The sequence below is a fragment of the Anomaloglossus baeobatrachus genome, chromosome 9 (genome assembly GCF_048569485.1).
Source record: "Anomaloglossus baeobatrachus isolate aAnoBae1 chromosome 9, aAnoBae1.hap1, whole genome shotgun sequence".
NCBI lineage: Eukaryota > Metazoa > Chordata > Amphibia > Anura > Aromobatidae > Anomaloglossus > Anomaloglossus baeobatrachus.
The window spans coordinates 19,030,672-19,050,594 of record NC_134361.1 but is presented as its reverse complement, the minus strand read 5'-3'; the positions used below and the strand labels follow the sequence as shown (position 1 = coordinate 19,050,594).

Genomic DNA, 19,923 nt, shown 5'->3' with positions numbered 1-19,923 from the left:
AGTACAGGCACATAAACACCAGGAGACCTGACTCCTAGCTCAGGGAACACGAAGATCAGGCCCCGCCCCCTTGGACAAGAACCCCCTTTATACCCTGAACCTGACTAACCTCATTTCCTGTTACTGGACGCTGGCCCTTTAAGAAAGGGTCAGTGACCGCGCGCGTGCCCTAATGCGCATGCGCGCGGCCCGGGTGCCAGAAGCCAGGGAAGGAGGCTGCGAGGAGGACGCAGGAGAGCCGGCCAGGGCCTGGGAAGATGTCGGACGCCGGGATCGGCGACCAGAGGACCTATGGAGGACGGGCACCGGAGGCTGGGACGAGGGGAGCGTGGCAGGTGAGCCGGGGAGCGGAGCTGAGGACCCGGGGAGGGGAGCCGAGGACCCGGGGAGCGTGACAGTACCCCCCCCCCCCACGCCCCCCTCCCCGCAACCGGGACATGAAGGCACGGATAAGAGGAGTGCCTACGTTCTCCCTGGGCTCCCAGGACCTATCCTCAGGACCATACCCTGCCCAGTCCACCAGGAAGAACTGCCGACCTCGTACGGTCTTCATGGCCACGATATCCCTTACCGCATAGATGTCATCATCGGCAATAGGTGGAGGAGCTGGACTGGCAGCAGCGGAGAAGGGACCAAGGACCACCGGCTTGAGCAGGGAGACGTGGAACGAGTTGGGTATCCTCATCGTGGCCGGGAGCTGCAGCTTGTAGGAGACCTCATTGATCCTGGTGAGGACTTTAAACGGCCCAATGTAGCGAGGACCCAGCTTGTATGAAGGTATCTTCAGGCGGACGTACTGGGAAGAAAGCCAGACGAGGTCTCCAGGAGAGAAACACGGAGGATCCAGGCGTTTCTTGTCTGCGTGTCTCTTCATCCGCAGGGAAGCACGTCCTAGAGACACCTTGACAGAGTCCCAAATGGTGGCAAAGTCACGGGCTACTGTATCTGCAGCAGGGACATCCGAAGAGGGGGATACAGGCAATGGGATGGAAGGCTGAAGTCCGTAAACAACATGGAAGGGAGAGCTGGAGGACGACTCACTGATGTGGTGGTTGTGGGAGAATTCAGCCCAAGGTAGAAGAGCGGACCAGTCGTCGTGATGGGCGTTAACATAGTGACGTAGAAATGAGGTCAAGATTTGATTGACCCTCTCTACTTGGCCATTAGACTGAGGATGGTATGCAGATGAAAAGTCCAGAGTCACTCCCAGATGGTTACAGAGAGCCCTCCAGAAGCGGGAGGTGAACTGAGTTCCTCTGTCTGATACGATGTGTAATGGAAAGCCATGCAAGCGGAAGATGTGTTGTATAAAAGCGTCCGCGAGTTCCTGAGCAGAGGGCAGTCCAGCCATAGGAACGAAATGGGCCATTTTTGAGAACCGGTCCACCACGACCCATATGACTGTGTGCCCGGATGACAATGGCAAGTCCGTAATAAAGTCCATTGCTATGTGTTGCCACGGAATCGAAGGTATCGGCAGAGGCAGAAGGCGGCCATGTGGGAGGTGTTTGGGCGTCTTGTTTCTGGCACAAGAGGAGCAGGCAGAGACAAAGGCGGCGACGTCCGTGCGAAGAGATGGCCACCAGTAATGGCGTACAATCGCACCCCATGTTCTCTTCTGGCCTGCATGGCCGGCTGTTTTTGAGGTATGACCCCAGTGTAAGACCGTTAGCCTGTCGGTCTCCGAGACATAGGTCTTCCCCGGTGGTATCTGGGCCAGAGTGACAGGAGCCACCGGAACAATCTTGCTAGGAGAGATGATAGGCTGGATAGTCTCTTCCTCCTGTTCCATGGGCATGAGAGACCTAGACAAGGCATCAGCGCGTACATTCTTGTCCGCTGGTCGGAAGTGGAGCTGGAAGTCAAACCTGGCAAAGAATAAGGACCACCTGGCTTGCCGTGGGTTCAGTCGCTGAGCGGACCGCAGGTATTCCAGGTTTTTGTGGTCCGTGTAGATAATCACGGGGTACACTGCTCCTTCCAGGAGGTAGCGCCACTCCTCCAGAGCCAGTTTGACCGCCAGTAGTTCTCGGTCACCGATGGTGTAATTACGTTCGGGTGCTGAGAAGCTCTTAGAGAAGAAACCGCAGGTCACCATCTTCCCGGAGGAGGATTTTTGCATGAGCACTGCTCCGGCTCCTGAGGAGGAGGCATCCACCTCCAAGGTGAACTGGCGGTTTAACTCCGGTCGGTGGAGTACAGGGGCGGAGGCGAATGCTCGCTTCAAAGAACAAAATGCGGCGTCTGCCGCAGGTGACCAGTCCTTAGGATTAGCCTCCTTTTTGGTCAAAGCGGAGAGAGGAGCGGTCAAGGCAGAGAAGTGCGGGATAAACTGGCGGTAGTAGTTGGCGAATCCCAGGAAGCGTTGGATTGCCTTCAGTCCAGAAGGCGGAGGCCAGTTGATGATGGCGGAGACCTTCTTGGGGTCCATCTGCAGTCCAGTATCAGAGATGATGTACCCCAGAAAGGGGAGGGAAGACTGCTCAAAGACACACTTCTCATACTTTGCGTACAGGCGATTCTCTCTCAGTCTTTGTAAGACCAGCTGTACGTTTTCTCTGTGGGTTTGGAGGTCCGGAGAGAAGACGAGGATGTCATCTAGATAAACAACCACACAGATGTAGAGAAGGTCCCGAAACACGTCGTTCACCAGTTCTTGGAAGACGGCAGGAGCGTTACACAGACCGAAGGGCATCACGCAGTACTCATAATGTCCATCGCGCGTATTAAACGCGGTTTTCCATTCGTCACCAGAGCGGATGCGTACCAGATTGTAAGCACCCCGAAGATCCAGCTTGGTGAACACACGAGCTCCTCTAAGCCGGTCAAATAATTCGGGAATGAGCGGCAGGGGGTATTTGTTTTTCACGGTGATTTGATTGAGACCCCGGTAGTCTATGCATGGGCGTAAGTCTCCCTCTTTCTTCTTGACAAAGAAGAAACCTGCTCCAGCAGGAGAGGAGGATCTCCGAATGAACCCTCTTGCTAGGCTCTCTGAGATGTAATCTGACATGGCCCTGGTTTCGGCTGGAGATAAAGGATATATCCGTCCTCTAGGTGGGGTTGTCCCTGGAAGCAGGTCAATGGCACAATCGTATGGACGATGTGGCGGCAGTACCTCGGATTCCTTTTTGTCAAAGACATCGGCAAAGGACCAATAGGCCGAAGGCAGCCCCGTTAGGGTCTCAGGAACCGGAGGTCGTCGGAGGGGTGGTTTGGACTTTAGGCACCTCTCATGACACGAAGAGCCCCAACGGGTGACTTCGCCAGTACCCCAGCTAACCGATGGTTCATGTGTCCGCAACCATGGGAGTCCCAACAGGATCTGGTGGGACATGTGTGGGAGAACGTAGAGAGCGATGTTCTCGGTGTGAAGAGCACCGATGCGTAGTTCGACAGGCCTGGTGATCAAGGAGATGGTATCAGAGAGAGGCCTCCCATCCACCGAGGCAATCACTAGGGGTTTGTCGAGTGGCATGACAGGCACCCGGTACTTGTCCACCGTGGCCTGCTGGATGAAATTGCCTGCTGCCCCGGAATCGAGGTAGGCATCAGCCGTGAACCGCGTCTCTCCCGTGGTCACTTGCACTGTCCATGTAACTGGGTCAGAGAGGGTCCCAGCACCTAGGGTGGCCTCTCCTACCAACCCTAGGCTTTGGAGTTTCCCGGCCTCTCTGGACAGGAGCGTAGCAGGTGGGTGTCCTCACCACAGTAAAAGCAGAGGCCCTGGGCGAGCCGCTCTGCTCGACGTCGTTCAGACTGCCGCACTCGGTCGATCTGCATGGGCTCGTGGACGGGCATCCCAGCTGTTGATGACTGAGGAACGGAGGACTTCTGCGGAGGAGGAGAATGCCGTACCGGGCGTCTCTCCCGAGATAGCTCTTTGGAGCGCTCCTGAAAACGTATGTCCACACGAGTTGCTAGGGCGATCAGTGCATCTAGGGTGGAGGGCACGTCCCGACCCGCCAACTCATCCTTGATGCGACTCGAGAGTCCTTCCCAGAAGGCGGCTGTTAGGGCCTCATTATTCCACCCGAGTTCTGAAGCCAAAGTGCGGAAACGGATGGCGTATTGACCCACCGTCAGTGTCCCTTGACGTAGGCGGAGGAGTGATGAAGCAGAGGCAGAGGCGCGTCCTGGCTCGTCAAAGGTACTGCGGAAGGCCTGTAGGAACTGTTGAAGATCCTTGGTCATGGGGTCCTCCTTCTCCCACAAGGGGTTCATCCACGCCAGCGCCTCGCCCTCTAGGTGGGACATTATAAAGGCGACCTTGGCTTGGTCGGAGGCGAACAGATGTGGCAGCTGCGTGAAGTGAAGGGAACATTGGTTTATGAAGCCCCTGCAGGTCTTGGGATCTCCAGCATACCGAGGAGGTGACGCCAAACGGAGTCGGGAAGCATCTGAAGAGGCTGCCAGTGGTACGGGAGCCATGGCTTGCCTGGCGGGGGACCTGGGTGCCGCAGGCGTCATTGATGCTTGTAATGTGTACAGGCGGGTGTCCACGGAGGTCATGAATTGCAGCATGCGGGTCTGGACTTCACGCTGGCGTTGGAGTTCCTCTTGCAGGGCCATTAGTGCAGCAGCGGGATCCATGGCCTGATCTTACTGTCACGGCCGGGCGGTCGGGCAGACCCAGGAGGTGGATCCACTGGACCGAACTCTAAGATGGAGGTAGGGAGTCCGGCAGCTGAAGCACTGAAGGGCAGCAGGATAGTCCGTGCAAGTGAAGACAGCGGAGGAGTCCCTGGGACCACGGAGACACAGAAGGTAGTCTTGGTGACGTAGCTCAGGTTCGGAGGCCGAGATGATATCAGGCGGAGTCCGGAACCTCTGGAGCAAGATGACGGGTCACCGCAGGGATCCGAGATGGCAGGTGCTGTCGGATGGCAGACGGACAGCGTGCGGGGTTCGGGATACGGCAGACTGGATGGCGAGGCAGGTACGGCTCTACAAAGAGAGATAGGTGAGTACAGGCACATAAACACCAGGAGACCTGACTCCTAGCTCAGGGAACACGAAGATCAGGCCCCGCCCCCTTGGACAAGAACCCCCTTTATACCCTGAACCTGACTAACCTCATTTCCTGTTACTGGACGCTGGCCCTTTAAGAAAGGGTCAGTGACCGCGCGCGTGCCCTAATGCGCATGCGCGCGGCCCGGGTGCCAGAAGCCAGGGAAGGAGGCTGCGAGGAGGACGCAGGAGAGCCGGCCAGGGCCTGGGAAGATGTCGGACGCCGGGATCGGCGACCAGAGGACCTATGGAGGACGGGCACCGGAGGCTGGGACGAGGGGAGCGTGGCAGGTGAGCCGGGGAGCGGAGCTGAGGACCCGGGGAGGGGAGCCGAGGACCCGGGGAGCGTGACAAATACAGAGGGGTCACCACAAGGAGCAAATACAGAGAGGTCACCACAAGGTGCAAATACAGAGGGGTCACCACAAGGTGCAAATACAGAGGAGTCACCACAAGGTGCAAATACAGGAGTCACCACAAGGAGCAAATACAGAGGGGTCACCACAAGGTGCAAATACAGAGGAGTCACCACAAGGAAGAAATACAGAGGAGTCTCCACAAGGTGCAAATACAGAGGAGTCACCACAAGGTGCAAATACAGAGGGATCACCACAAGGAGCAAATACAGAGGGGTCACCGCAAGGTGCAAATACAGAGGGATCACCACAAGGAGCAAATACAGAGGGGTCACCACAAGGAGCAAATACAGAGGGGTCACCACAAGGAGCAAATACAGAAGGGTCACCACAAGGTGCAAATACAGAGGAGTCATCACAAGGAACAAATACAGAGGAGTCATCACAAGGAGCAAATACAGAGGAGTCATCACAAGGAGCAAATACAGAGGAGTCATCACAAGGAACAAATACAGAGGAGTCATCACAAGGAGCAAATACAGAGGAGTCATCACAAGGAGCAAATACAGAGGAGTCACCACAAGGTGCAAATACAGAGGAGTCACCACAAGGAGCAAATACAGAGGAGTCACCACAAGGAACAAATACAGAGGAGTCACCACAAGGAGCAAATACAGAGGAGTCACCACAAGGAGCAAATACAGAGGAGTCACCACAAGGAACAAATACAGAGGAGTCATCACAAGGAGCAAATACAGAGGAGTCATCACAAGGAGCAAATACAGAGGAGTCACCACAAGGAGCAAATACAGAAGAGTCACCACAAGGTGCAAATACAGAGGAGTCACCACAAGGAAGAAATACAGAGGAGTCTCCACAAGGTGCAAATACAGAGGAGTCACCACAAGGAAGAAATACAGAAGAGTCACCACAAGGTGCAAATACAGAAGAGTCACCACAAGGAACAAATACAGAGGAGTCATCACAAGGAGCAAATACAGAGGAGTCATCACAAGGAGCAAATACAGAGGAGTCACCACAAGGAGCAAATACAGAAGAGTCACCACAAGGTGCAAATACAGAGGAGTCACCACAAGGAAGAAATACAGAGGAGTCTCCACAAGGTGCAAATACAGAGGAGTCACCACAAGGAAGAAATACAGAAGAGTCACCACAAGGTGCAAATACAGAGGAGTCACCACAAGGAGCAAATACAGAGGGGTCACCACAAGGAGCAAATACAGAGGAGTCATCACAAGGAGCAAATACAGAGGAGTCACCACAAGGAGCAAATCCAGAGGGGTCACCACAAGGGGCAAATCTAGAGGGGTCACCACAAGGAGCAAATACAGAGGGGTCACCACAAGGGGCAAATCCAGAGGGGTCACCACAAGGTGCAAATACAGAGGGGTCACCACAAGGAGCAAATCCAGAGGGGTCACCACAAGGGGCAAATCCAGAGGGGTCACCACAAGGTGCAAATACAGAGGAGTCACCACAAGGTGCAAATACAGAGGAGTCACCACAAGGTGCAAATACAGAAGGGTCACCACAAGGTGCAAATACAGAGGGGTCACCACAAGGAGCAAATACAGAGGGGTCACCACAAGGAGCAAATACAGAGGAGTCACCACAAGGAGCAAATACAGAGGGGTCACCACAAGGAGCAAATACAGAGGAGTCACCACAAGGTGCAAATACAGAGGGGTCACCACAAGGTGCAAATACAGAGGGGTCACCACAAGGAGCAAATACAGAGGAGTCACCACAAGGAGCAAATACAGAGGAGTCACCACAAGGAGCAAATACAGAGGGGTCACCACAAGGTGCAAATACAGAGGAGTCACCACAAGGTGCAAATACAGAGGGGTCACCACAAGGAGCAAATACAGAGGGGTCACCACAAGGAGCAAATACAGAGGGGTCACTACAAGGTGCAAATACAGAGAGGTCACCACAAGGTGCAAATACAGAGAGGTCACCACAAGGTGCAAATACAGAGGAGTCACCACAAGGAGCAAATACAGAGAGGTCACCACAAGGTGCAAATACAGAGGAGTCACCACAAGGTGCAAATACAGAGGGGTCACCACAAGGTGCAAATACAGAGGGGTCACCACAAGGTGCAAATACAGGAGTCACCACAAGGTGCAAATACAGAGAGGTCACCACAAGGTGCAAATACAGGAGTCACCACAAGGTGCAAATACAGAGGGGTCACTACAAGGAGCAAATACAGAGGTGTCACCACAAGGAGCAAATACAGAGGGGTCACCACAAGGGGCAAATACAGAGGGGTCACCACAAGGTGCAAATACAGGAGTCACCACAAGGGGAAAATACAGAGGGGTCACCACAAGGAGCAAATACAGAGGAGTCACCACAAGGTGCAAATACAGAGGAGTCACCACAAGGTGCAAATACAGAGGGGTCACCACAAGGTGCAAATACAGAGGGGTCACCACAAGGAGCAAATACAGAGGAGTCACCACAAGGAGTAAATATAGAGGAGTCACCACAAGGAGCAAATACAGAGGAGTCACCACAAGGAGCAAATACAGAGGGGTCACCACAAGGTGCAAATACAGAGGGGTCACCACAAGGAGCAAATACAGAGGAGTCACCACAAGGAGCAAATACAGAGGAGTCACCACAAGGTGCAAATACAGAGGAGTCACCACAAGGTGCAAATACAGAGGGGTCACCACAAGGTGCAAATACAGAGGGGTCACCACAAGGTGCAAATACAGAGGGGTCACCACAAGGAGCAAATACAGAGGAGTCACCACAAGGAGCAAATACAGAGGAGTCACCACAAGGAGCAAATACAGAGGAGTCACCACAAGGAGCAAATACAGAGGAGTCACCACAAGGTGCAAATACAGAGGAGTCACCACAAGGTGCAAATACAGAGGGGTCACCACAAGGTGTAAACCATTAATGAGCCTCAAAAATAGAAAAGCCAGATTAGACTTTGTGAAAAAGCATCTAAAGAAGCCATCCAGATCTGGAAAAGCAGCAGAGGACGGATGAGACTAAAGGCTGCTTTACACGCAGCGACATCGCTAGCGATGTTGCTCGTGAAAGCACCCGCCCCCGTCATTTGTGCGTCACAGGAAAATCGCTGCCCATGGCACACAATATCGCTAGTACCCGGTCACACGCACTTACCTTCCCTGCGACATCGCTGTGGGCGGCGAACAACCTCTTTTTTAAGGGGGAGGTTCGTGCACCGTCACAGCGACGTCGCACCGCGGCCCGCCAATAGAAGCGGAGGGGCGGAGACCAGCCGCATTAACAACACGCCCACCTCATTGACGGCAAGACGCAGGAATGCTGTTGTTTGTCGTTCCCGGGGTGTCACCAGCAACGATATTTGGGAAATGAACGACATGTCAATGATTAACGATTAGGTGAGTATTTTTGATCGTTAGCAGTCGCTCATATGTGTGACACGCAACGACGTCGCTAACGAGGCCGGATGTGCGTCACGAATTCCGTGACCCAGACAATATATCGTTGCGTGTAAAGCAGCCTTAAGATCAACCTGTACCAGAATGATGGAAGAAGAAAGTCTGGAGAAGGCTTGGAGCTGATCCTCATCCAAAACACAGCATGTCGGGGGTAACACATGGCGGTGGTGGTGTGCTCTCTGGGCATGCAGGGCTAACAATGGTCCTGGGGCACTAGTATTTTATGATGATGTGACTGAAGACAGAAGCAGCCGGATGAATTCTGTAGTGTACAGGGCGAGACTTTCTGCTCAGATTCCACCAAATGCAGTGATGATTGGATAGCGCTTCACAGCACAGATGTACAATGACCCAAAATATAATGCAAAACCAAAGAACTGGAATATTTTGCAATGGCCGAGACCTCACCAGATCTCAGCCCATCGAGCCGCATTTCACATACACAAAATGTAAGGCAAAAATACCCAAAAACAAGCAACAAATGAAGTAAACTCTAGTAAAAGCGGCAACGCCGCACACAGGAGGAAACCAACGATGATGACATCCATGGCCGGAAGACTCAAGGCGTCATTGCTGCAAAAGATTCTCTATGAAGAATTAAAAATGAACTTATGGGAAAGTAAATTTGTCCAATGACTGTCGAACTCCTGAAATGAGGAGGCTTTGTAGAAAAATGGCTGCAATTCCTAAACGGTTCACAAGATATTATTGTTCAACCCGTTAAACCTGAAAGTCTCCACTTCAACTGCATCTCAGTTGTTTCATTTAAAATAAAAATTAATGGCCTGCAGAGCTGAAATCACAAAGATTCAATCCCTCTCCAAATATTTCTGGACCTAACTGTATGTACTGCGGATGTGTGCACGCATATATAAAGTAGGCTCTAGACCTGTGTCATACAGCCGGCACCTGACCGATCACAACGGTTTAACCTCTTAGTTGCCACTGTTAGCATTTAAAAGGCTGTAAATGGGGTAAGGTGTCCCTTCTGATGTACATCTGCCCCATCCACAACATGATCGCAGGGTGCCAGTGGGTTGTCATGGCAGCCAAGGGCCTACAAAAGACCACCGTGTGTGCCATATTTGCACTACTAAGAAGCTAAGCCAGTGGCCTACAAAAGACCATTGTATCAGCCATGTTTGAACAAATAGGAAACTGTGCCCACTGGGACTGTCACCCAAAGTCCCGTATAAACATGGACCTGTCTGTACTTCAGAAATCGATACATGTAATGAGCAAATTATTAATATATCACTCCCAACGCCCCCATTCCCCAGAATTTTGGTGCAAATCTGTTATCAAAAGAACACCTGTCTCTGTTGCCCATAGCATCCAATCACAGTGCAGCTTTCATTTTATCAGAGCTGTTTAGCAAATGAAAGCTGTGTTGTGATTGGTTGCTATGGGCAACAAAGGCAGTTTTTCTTTCACTTTTGATTATTGAGGCCCACTACCTCACAAAAGCTGCACCACCACCGCCGTGGTAAATGTGGCCGATGTGTTTCCTATGGGCAGGTTTTCCATAGCTGCTCGGCTTCTGCGTGGGGCTCGTTTCGGGTTCTCACACGAGGGCCGTTTTTACGCCGATGCATTTTCAGGTCACATAATGCTTTTTCGTTGTGGATAGTGTTTTATTGGCTGCAGGTTGTGTGTACAGCGCTCGCAGCACTCAATGTCACTCAGTCACATTACAAAAGCTGTCAGTTTACAGAACCAGAAGCCATTTTACAGGCCCGATGCTCCCCGGCCCGGCCGGTTATTACATCCCCCAATGGCAAACATGGCTGCCTGTGGTCTTCACCTCTCTCCTGTAAAGCAGCACTCAACAACCCGCAGCAAATATGTCTCAGTAATTAATTAGTAATTAACCCCTGCTGCTGTGTGACGCAGGGGGAATGGCAGACAGTAGAGCGGAGCTATTCTATAATGTAGAGCTCCTCTAATGGTTTAAAGGGTAATTCCAGTTAAAATGGATATTAAAATAATAGATTTTTTTGCTAAATACTAGTTATTCTTATGATGGAGCACTCATTCCATGTCCTTTCAATCCTAGGTAATAATGTACAAGAATACAACTACTATAATACTGCCCCTATGTACAACAATATAACTACTATAATACTGCCCCTATGTACAAGAATATAACTACTATAATATTGCCCCTATGTACAAGAATATAACTACTATAATACTGCTCCCTATCTACAAGATTATAATTACTATAATACTGCCTCTGTGTACACGAATATAACTACTATAATACTGCCCCTATGTACAAGACTATAACTACTATAATACTGCTCCAATGTACAACAATATAACTACTATAATACTGCTCCCTATCTACAAGATTATAATTACTATAATACTGCCTCTGTGTACACGAATATAACTACTATAGTACTGCCCCTATGTACAAGACTATAACTACTATAATACTGCTCCTATGTACAACAATATAACTACTATAATACTGCTCCCTATCTACAAGATTATAATTACTATAATACTGCCTCTGTGTGCACGAATATAGCTACTATAATACTTCCCCTATGTACAAAACTATAACTACTATAATACTGCCCCTATGTACAAGAATATAACTACTATAATACTGTTCCTATGTACAAGAATATAACTACTATAATACTACCCTATGTACAAGAATATAACTGCTATAATACTGCTCCCTATATACAAGAATATAACTACTATAATACTGCCCCTATATACAAGAATATAACTACTATAATACTGCCCCTATATACAAGAATATAACTACTAGAATATTGCCCCTATGTACAACAATATAACTACTATAATACTGCCTCTGTGTACACGAATATAGCTACTATAATACTTCCCCTATGTACAAGACTATAACTACTATAATACTGCTCCTATGTACAAGAATATAACTACTATAATACTGCCCCTATGTACAAGAATATAACTACTATAATACTGCCCCTATGTACAAGAATATAACTGCTATAATACTGCCCCTATATACAAGAATATAACTACTATAATACTGCCCCTATGTACAAGAATATAACTACTATAATACTGCTCCCTATGTACAAGAATATAACTACTATAATACTGTTCCTATGTACAAGAATATAACTACTATATTACTGCCCCTATGTACAAGAATATAACTACTATAATACTACCCTATGTACAAGAATATAACTGCTATAATACTGCTCCCTATGTACAAGAATATAACCACTATAATACTGCCCCTATGTACAAGAATATAACTACTATAATACTGCCCCTATGTACAAGAATATAACTGCTATAATACTGCTCCCTATATACAAGAATATAACTACTATAATACTGCCCCCTATGTACAAGAATATAACTACTATAATACTGCTCCTATGTACAAGAATATAACTACTATAATACTGCCCCTATGTACAAGAATATAACTACTATAATACTGCCTATATGTACAAGAATATAACTACTATAATACTGCCCCCTATGTACAAGAATATAACTACTATAATACTGCCCCTATGTACAAGAATATAACTACTATAACACTGCTCCTATGTACAAGAATATAACTACTATAATACTGCCCCTATGTACAAGAATATAACTACTATAATACTGCTCCAATGTACAAGAATATAACCACTATAATACTGCCCCCCATGTACAGGAATATAACTACTATAACACTGCTCCTATGTAGTAGAATAGTGACAGGTAGACGTTGGTATTAGATCCCCCATTGTTATAGTGTCCGCAGTGTGTAGGGGATGTAGCGGTGGGAGTCTTGGCTTTCGGGCAGTCTTGGTAGTTTCTCTCCCTCATCTCTTCTTGTGGGCACTTTCTTTGGAAGATGATAGACGTCTGGCAGTAGACTTCTTCCTTTATGTAGCCACTTGCCCCCGCAGGATCAGTGGAGCCGCCATTGTCTGTAGACCCTCTTTGGTCGTCTTTCCTTCCTACATCACTTTCTAGTCTTGTCCCAGTCACTCCTCACTTCTCTCCGTGTTCAGAGATTGTAGAAGATTCTGCAAAAATCCCTTTGACCTAAATACAAATTGAATGAAGGAGAAGGATTGGGAGGGGCACACATGTGTGGGGCGCGGACACTTCCAGGCCCCGGCACTTCTTTAATCTGCAGTAGCTTCTGGGCTTGTTCTTGAGGTTTTCTCCTTTTCTTGCCTCTTCTTGTGGTCCCCGCACTCCAGACCCTTCCCCATCTTCACATAGGGTTTCTTCCTGGTGCAGCACCTTCATCTCTGCAGCCTTATGAGCTTAATCCTCATTTTTACAGTTTCTTTCCATATTTTGCCAAGAATCCTGTAAACTATTTACTGACATCTGGCTTTCTTCCTGAGACGTTGTTCTTTTGTACAGAAAGGATCTGGCATTAGCCGCTCGTGTTTATAGAAGGGATTTCCTGAACTTTCAGGATCAGGACTTCTATCATTCCCTACAAAGATAGAATATTTCTAACACCATTCTTCTCTTTTTTATTTAGCTCCTCTGGGGTTTTTTCATCCCTTTCTTCTGTTTCTTCATCTTGGTTTTTTTCTTTCTTTCATTGTTCACCTCCTTCCATCTTTTTTCTTTATTCTTCTCCATCTTTCCCTTGTTTATTTTATTCTCCTTTCTTCTTCGTCTTTGTCTTCCTCTCCTTTCTTTTCTATATGAATCTCTCCCTTTTTTTGCCTTTCTTCCTTCGTCTATTTTTACTTTCCTTTATCTTTTTCTTTTCCTTCCATTTATTCATTCTTTTGCCCTTTCTGTTCTTATCCATCTTTCTTATTTCTTTTCATTACACTGCCCATTGTTTCACTTTCTTTTGTTTCATCTTCAGCTTTCCTTGATTTTCCTCTTTTTTGCCATTTCCTTTTTTCTGTCTTCCTCTTCTTGTTCTTCTGCTTCTTTCACTTCTTATTTTCATCTTCCATCTTTGTGTTTACTATTTCGTTTTCCCAGTTCAAATTTTTCTTTCTTCTTTTATCTCTTCTACCATCTTTGTTTTCACCTTTGTCATCATTAGTAGTCTATGTTTATGCTATCATTGCCTCTTTCATCTTTTTCCTATTTTTTATTGTATTAGCTCCTTCCTAAACTCTTTCCACAACTTCTCATCTTGTTCTCCTTCCTCTTCTTCTTTATCTTTTCTCCTTTTTGCCTCTCCTCAATCTTCTTTTAATTTGACTGTTTCTGCTTACCTTTCATCATCATCATCATCATCATCATCATCATCATCATCCTCATCATCTTCTTCTTCTTCTTCTTCTTCTTCTTCTTCTTCTTCTTCTTCTTCTTCTTCTTTCTTCCTTCTTCTTTTTCATTTCTGCTTCATCTTTTCTCCTTTTTGCCTCTCCTCCATCTTCCTTTAATTTTACTACTTCTGCTTACCTTTCATCATCATCATCATCATCATCATCATCATCATCATCATCTTCTTCTTCTTCTTTCTTCCTTCATCTACTTCTTCATCTTCTTCTTTTCTCCTTTTTGCCTCTCCTCCATCTTCTTTTAATTTTACTACTTCTGCATACCTTTCATCATCCTCATCCTCCTCCTCATCATCACCATCATCATCATCTTCTTCTTCTTTCTTCCTTCTTCTACTTCTTCATCTTCTTCTTCATCTTTTCTCCTTTTTGCCTCTCCTCCATCTTCTTTTAATTTTTACTACTTCTGCTTACCTTTCATCATCATCATCATCATCATCATCAATCATCATCATCATTTTTTCCTCCTCTTTTCTTAACTCCTTCTTTCGCTTTTTCTCTAGCTCTTTTTTTTAATAATGTTTTCATTGTTTCATTGTTTTCATTCCTCCTTTTTTCTCGTTTTTCATCTTTTTCTCCTTTTTCACTCTGCTCTTTTTTTCTTCGTCATCATTATGATCCATTTTTTCTTTGCTCTCGTTTTCTTCCTCTTTCTTTTCCTTCGCTTCATCACCTCCTTTATATTTTCTGCCAATTCTTCTCTTTTTTTGCTTTTCTCTTTATTCAAGTCTTCTCTCGCTACCTCTTCTTCTTCTGCTTACTCTTCCACTTCTTTTTCGCACTCATCAGTTTCGTAGTTTCTATTATCTCCCCATTTCTGCCTTGTCTTCCAATACTTCTTAGTTCTGCTGTCACTATATGAGTGAGGGTTTCTCCAGATTGGTCATTCATCTGTCGTCAGAGTCAATTCATGATTTCTTACATTGACTTTCCACAATCCCGCTCCTTCTGGAGATGTGATGACTCCAGAATTGGTTATGGGATACTGTGTGTGAACTGTGGACATAAAAAAATCATTTTCAGATACTAGAGTCTCATGAAAGTAGAGTTCTTGAGATCTTGGCTATCTGTGGACAACCCACAAAGACTTTCTCCTTTTCTTCTGTTGATCAGATGGAGCTCTGTTCTGTATAGTGGAAACTTTTCAGGTTGTCTCTTGTTCCTCTTTCCCTTTTTGCTCAAGGGTCCAAAATAAGATAAACCCTCAACCAGGTCCTTGGTGAGAAGTGGAAGGTTCTTCTCGATCCATTCGAGGATCTACTCTACTTCATGTCCACGTGCCAATGATTCGAGGGATGTAATTTATGTTTAGTGACTTGTAGGTTATTCTTTATGTATTTGGATTTTCTAATGGTTCTGGGGTCTCAGTCTTGGACTCTCGGGAGGCTTCGTGTTGATTTTTAGAGCTTTTTGTTGCTTCTTTTTGACTGTTCTCTAAAAATATAAACCAGAGCAGAATTTGTCATTACTCATCATGAAATTATTGGTGCTGTGTTACCTTAACTTGGAGAGAAAGAAGGATGCACAAACTATGTAGCAGAAAAGAGTTAGTCAACGCATTTCGCACTGCTACATCTGTCTCTGTGTTGTGCTACCTGTGCTTGCACAGTGTCATGCGCCCTTCTTCGCTCTCACCTGTCATCTGCTTGTCACCTCCTGTATCCATTGCTCTCCCTCTGCCCCTATCGCAGCCCCATCCTCTCTCCCCCCTCTCTCATTTCCCATTCTCTTTGTAATCCCTCGCTCCCTTCGGCGTGGGTGACATCATTGCGTCTCCTCCCCCTGCTCCCTCTCTCCATCTCTCTGTCGTTCTCTAGACTGCAGAATTAAATCAGGAATCGTGCAGATGCTGCGGTGCTCTCCTGCCACATCCGTGGGCTGTCTCGCTGCACACTGACACTGCCTGTCTAATTTAGTCACTGGCTGTCTCTCTGGATTTCTCTTTTCCATTCTTTTCCATTCACTGATCCCAGGCATTCCATTCTGTACATCGCTCCATCCTGACAGTCTAATTGCGCTCTCGTGTGCCTGTCAGTCTCACGCTTCCACCTGTTCTCTCTGCTTCCTGTTGATCTTTGTGCTTTGCCGTCTTTGCCATCTGTTTAATATTTTTTGGGTGTGTTTTGCTTGCGCTCTCTTGTCCCCATCACTTGCACTCTTGCACCTTTTAACCCTCTCGCACTTCTTTTCCCTGTATCTGCGTGTACGATGTCTCCTCCTATGCCCAATCTCTCCGGCCTCCTGTTACCCCTGTTCTCCCCACTCCCCCAATGATGATGTCTCCCCCACTGGCCATGTCTCTGTCTCTCTGTTTGCCTGTGCTGACTCTCTTGATGTGTGATGCGGTCTCAGGTAAGAAAGCCTTGCACGTGGGCGCCCTCTTCCCCATGAGTGGGGGATGGCCTGGGGGACAGGCCTGTCACCCAGCCGCACAGATGGCCCTGGAGGACGTCAACAACAGAAGGGATATATTGCCGGAATATGAACTTAGACTTATTCACCATGACAGCCAGGTGAGTGCTGGTAAAGGGGTGGTGGTAGTATTGGTGGTGGGTGGTAGTGGTATTGGTGATGGGGGCAGTGGTATTAGTAATGGTGGTAGTGTTGTTGATGGTGGTGGCAGAGTTGTTTGTAGTGGTTTTGGTGGTGATATCGATTGTGATGGTGGTAGTATTGGTGGTGGTGGTGGTGGTATTAGTGATGGTGGTCGCAGTGGTATTAGTGATGGTGGTGTGGCGGTGGTGATGGTGGTGGCAGAGGTGGTGGTGGTGGTAGTGGAAGTTGTGGTGATTTGGTGGTGGTTGTGGCAATAGTATTGGTAGTGGTGCTGTTGTTGATGGGGGTATTGGTGGTGGTTTTGTTGACGGTGGTGGCAGAGGCGGTGGTGGTGGTGATATTGGTGGTGGTTGTGGCAGTAGTATTGGTGTTGGTGGTGTTAATGTTGATGGTATTGGTGGTGGTTTTGTTGACGGTGGTGGTAGAGCTGGTTGTGGTAGTGGTGGTGATATTGGTGGTGTTGTGGCAGTAGTATTGGTGGTGTTATTAATAGTGGTGGTGGTATTGGAGCTGGTTTTGTTAATGTTGTTGGCATAGGCGATTGTGGTGGTGGTTGTAGTGGTGGTGATATTGGTGGTGGTTGTGGCAGTAGTATTGGTGGTGGTGGTGTTGATGGTGGTGGTATTGGTGGTAGTGGTGTTGATGGTGGTATTGGTGGTGGTTTTGTTGACGGTGGTGGCAGAAGCGGTTGTGGTGGTGGCGGGGGAAGGTTTTGTGTTGGTGATACATGCTTACCTGTCTCTTGTGGTACACCTGTATGTAACACCTGTACAGAACAGACGTGGGCACCCGACAGGCTGGGAGTGACAGCAATAAACCCTGAATATAATAGATAATTATTGGAGAGACTGAGTCATTAGTCAGTGACTAAAAAAAAAGCAAAGAAAGAATAAAAGATACCGAAATAAAAGTGAGAGGGACGAAGAACAAAAGTGCAAAAGAGAAAGTGAGAAGGAGGAGGAGGAGGCGAGAGTGACAGGATGGTGGACAGCAGGGGAAAAGTGAGAGACAGCCCTGACAGGAGTGAGACCGCCACAGGGGGCCGGGACACTGGCTGTGTGACCTTTACTAAGACTATCTCTGAGGGGGGAGAGAGCGCAGGGGGTGCAGCCAGGCTCTCTCACAGGATTACCCCCTGCGCTCTCATTATTCCACTCAGCTCTCTCACTGTTACCACGGCAACGGAGGAAAGGGTAAAATATTCCGGAGAAGAGAGATAGACCGAGAGAGTGAGAGAGAGAGGAATGGGCAGAGAGGGGGGAGAGAAAGAGACAGATGGGGGGAGAGACAGAAGGAGCGGGAGAGGCTGCGGAGGGAGAGCACTCTCATCATCCACTTTCTGTCAGTTTAGTAGTGACAGTCAGGCCTGTAATTCTGTCTTCTCTTATTTCTCTGCCCTCTCCAGTGTGACCCCGGCCAGGCAACGCGCCACCTGTATGAGTTACTGTACAATGACCCTATAAAGATCATGCTGATGCCGGGGTGCAGCAGTGTCTCCACTCTGGTGGCAGAGGCGGCCCGCATGTGGCATCTCATTGTGGTGAGGAGCGTCTCTCCAACGTCTGCCACCTTCTTTATTTTCCCTTACGTCTCACTTCTTTCTTCACCGTTCAACCACCAAGTCTGTAGGGTTCTTCTACCACACATTTCCTCCATCGCTCTTCTTCTCCTGCTATTCTCTCCATCCTCAGAGACTGACCACTGGTCCTCATCTTCTCCTGCTCTTCTTCCCATCCTCAGGGACTGACCACTGGTCCTCGTCTTCTCCTGCTCTTCTTCCCATCCTCAGGGACTGACCACTGGTCCTCGTCTTCTCCTGCTCTTCTTCCCATCCTCAGGGACTAACCACTGGTCCTCGTCTTCTCCTGCTCTTCTTCCCATCCTCAGGGACTGACCACTGGTCCTCATCTTCTCCTGCTCTTCTTCCCATCCTCAGGGACTGACCACTGGTCCTCGTCTTCTTCTTCTCTTTGGTTCCTCTCATCTCCTTATCTTGAATTTTTCGTTTCTCTGCATTCTTCCTTTTGCCAGCCTGCTGATCTCAGATTTTTCTTCTTTTCTTCATCCTTCTTCTTCTGTAGTTCTTGTTCTTCTGCCCCTAATTAGCCCCTGTCAGCCGCTGCTCTTCTTTCATTATCTTCCGCTGCCTCCTAGACAACCCCATTTATCCCTCTGCACCTTCCTACTATTCATCTTACTTTCCATTGTATTCTTCTCATCTCATCATCTGGTTTTTGCCTTTGTTGGAGCTTTATTAGTTTTTTTTCCTTTTCCATTGGTTTAACTATTCTTTGTCTCACTCTTTCATTAAAATCAGTCTGTCTTTCTTTATCATTTCTTTTGTCTTCTCTTTGCTTATTTTTGTTATCTCTTTTCTTTCTCTTCTCTCACTTGCTCATTCTTGCTTTCATTTTTCTTTCTTTTTCTTCACTCTCCATGTTTCTTTCTGTTTCTATATTTCTCAACTTCTGAATATCTTCTCTTTTTTCTTTTCTTTCTTTCTTTCGCTCTTTCTTTTGCTCTTTCTTTCTCTTTTTTTTTCTTTTGTCTCCATGATTCTTTGTGTTTCTACATTTCTTTATTTCTGCCTTTCTCCTCTTTTTATGTTTTAATTACTCTCTTTCTTTTGTTCTTGCTTTCTTTTTCTTTCTTTCTTTCTTTCTTTCTTTCTTTCTTTCCTTCTTTCTTTCCTTCTTTCTTTCTCTTTTTTTCTCTTTCTTTCCTTCTTTCTTCCCTTCTTTCTTTCCTTCGTTCTCTTTCACTCTTTCTTTCTCTTTTTTTTTCTTCTCTCGCCATGATTCCTTGTGATTCTATAATTCTTTATTTCTTCCCTTCTCTTTTGTTTTAATTACTCTCTTTCTTTTGTTGTTGCTTTCTATATTTTTCTTTCTTTCTTTTTTTTTCTTTCTCTTTTTTCTTTCTCTTTCTTCTCTTTCCATGATTCTTTCTTTTTCTATATTTCTTAATTTCTGCCTTTCTCCACTATTTTTGTTTTAATTATTCTCTCTCTTTCTTTTGTTCTTGCTTTCTTTCTTTTTCCTTCTTTCTTGCTTTCTTTATTTTGCTTTTTTCTTTCTTTTTTTTTCTTTGGTTCTTTCTTGCCTTCTTTCTATCTCTGTTTTTTTCTTTAATTTCTCTCTTTCTTTCTTTCTTTCCTCCTCTATCTTTCTTTCCTGTCTCTTTTTTTATCTCCTATTCCTTCAATTACTCACTGACTTCCTTTCACCATTTTATCTGTTT

At 47.0% G+C, this 19,923-nt stretch overlaps 1 protein-coding gene across 1 annotated transcript in view; it reads left to right on the top strand.

Moving 5' to 3' along the window:
• Positions 1-19,923, top strand: part of GABBR1 (gamma-aminobutyric acid type B receptor subunit 1) — a 130,150-nt gene that overhangs the window by 49,772 nt on the left and 60,455 nt on the right. Inside the window, exons 4-5 of the mRNA XM_075323158.1 lie at positions 16,480-16,640; positions 18,089-18,223. Coding sequence (XP_075179273.1) covers positions 16,480-16,640; positions 18,089-18,223 — 296 coding nt within the window. The remainder of the gene's footprint in view (positions 1-16,479; positions 16,641-18,088; positions 18,224-19,923) is intronic.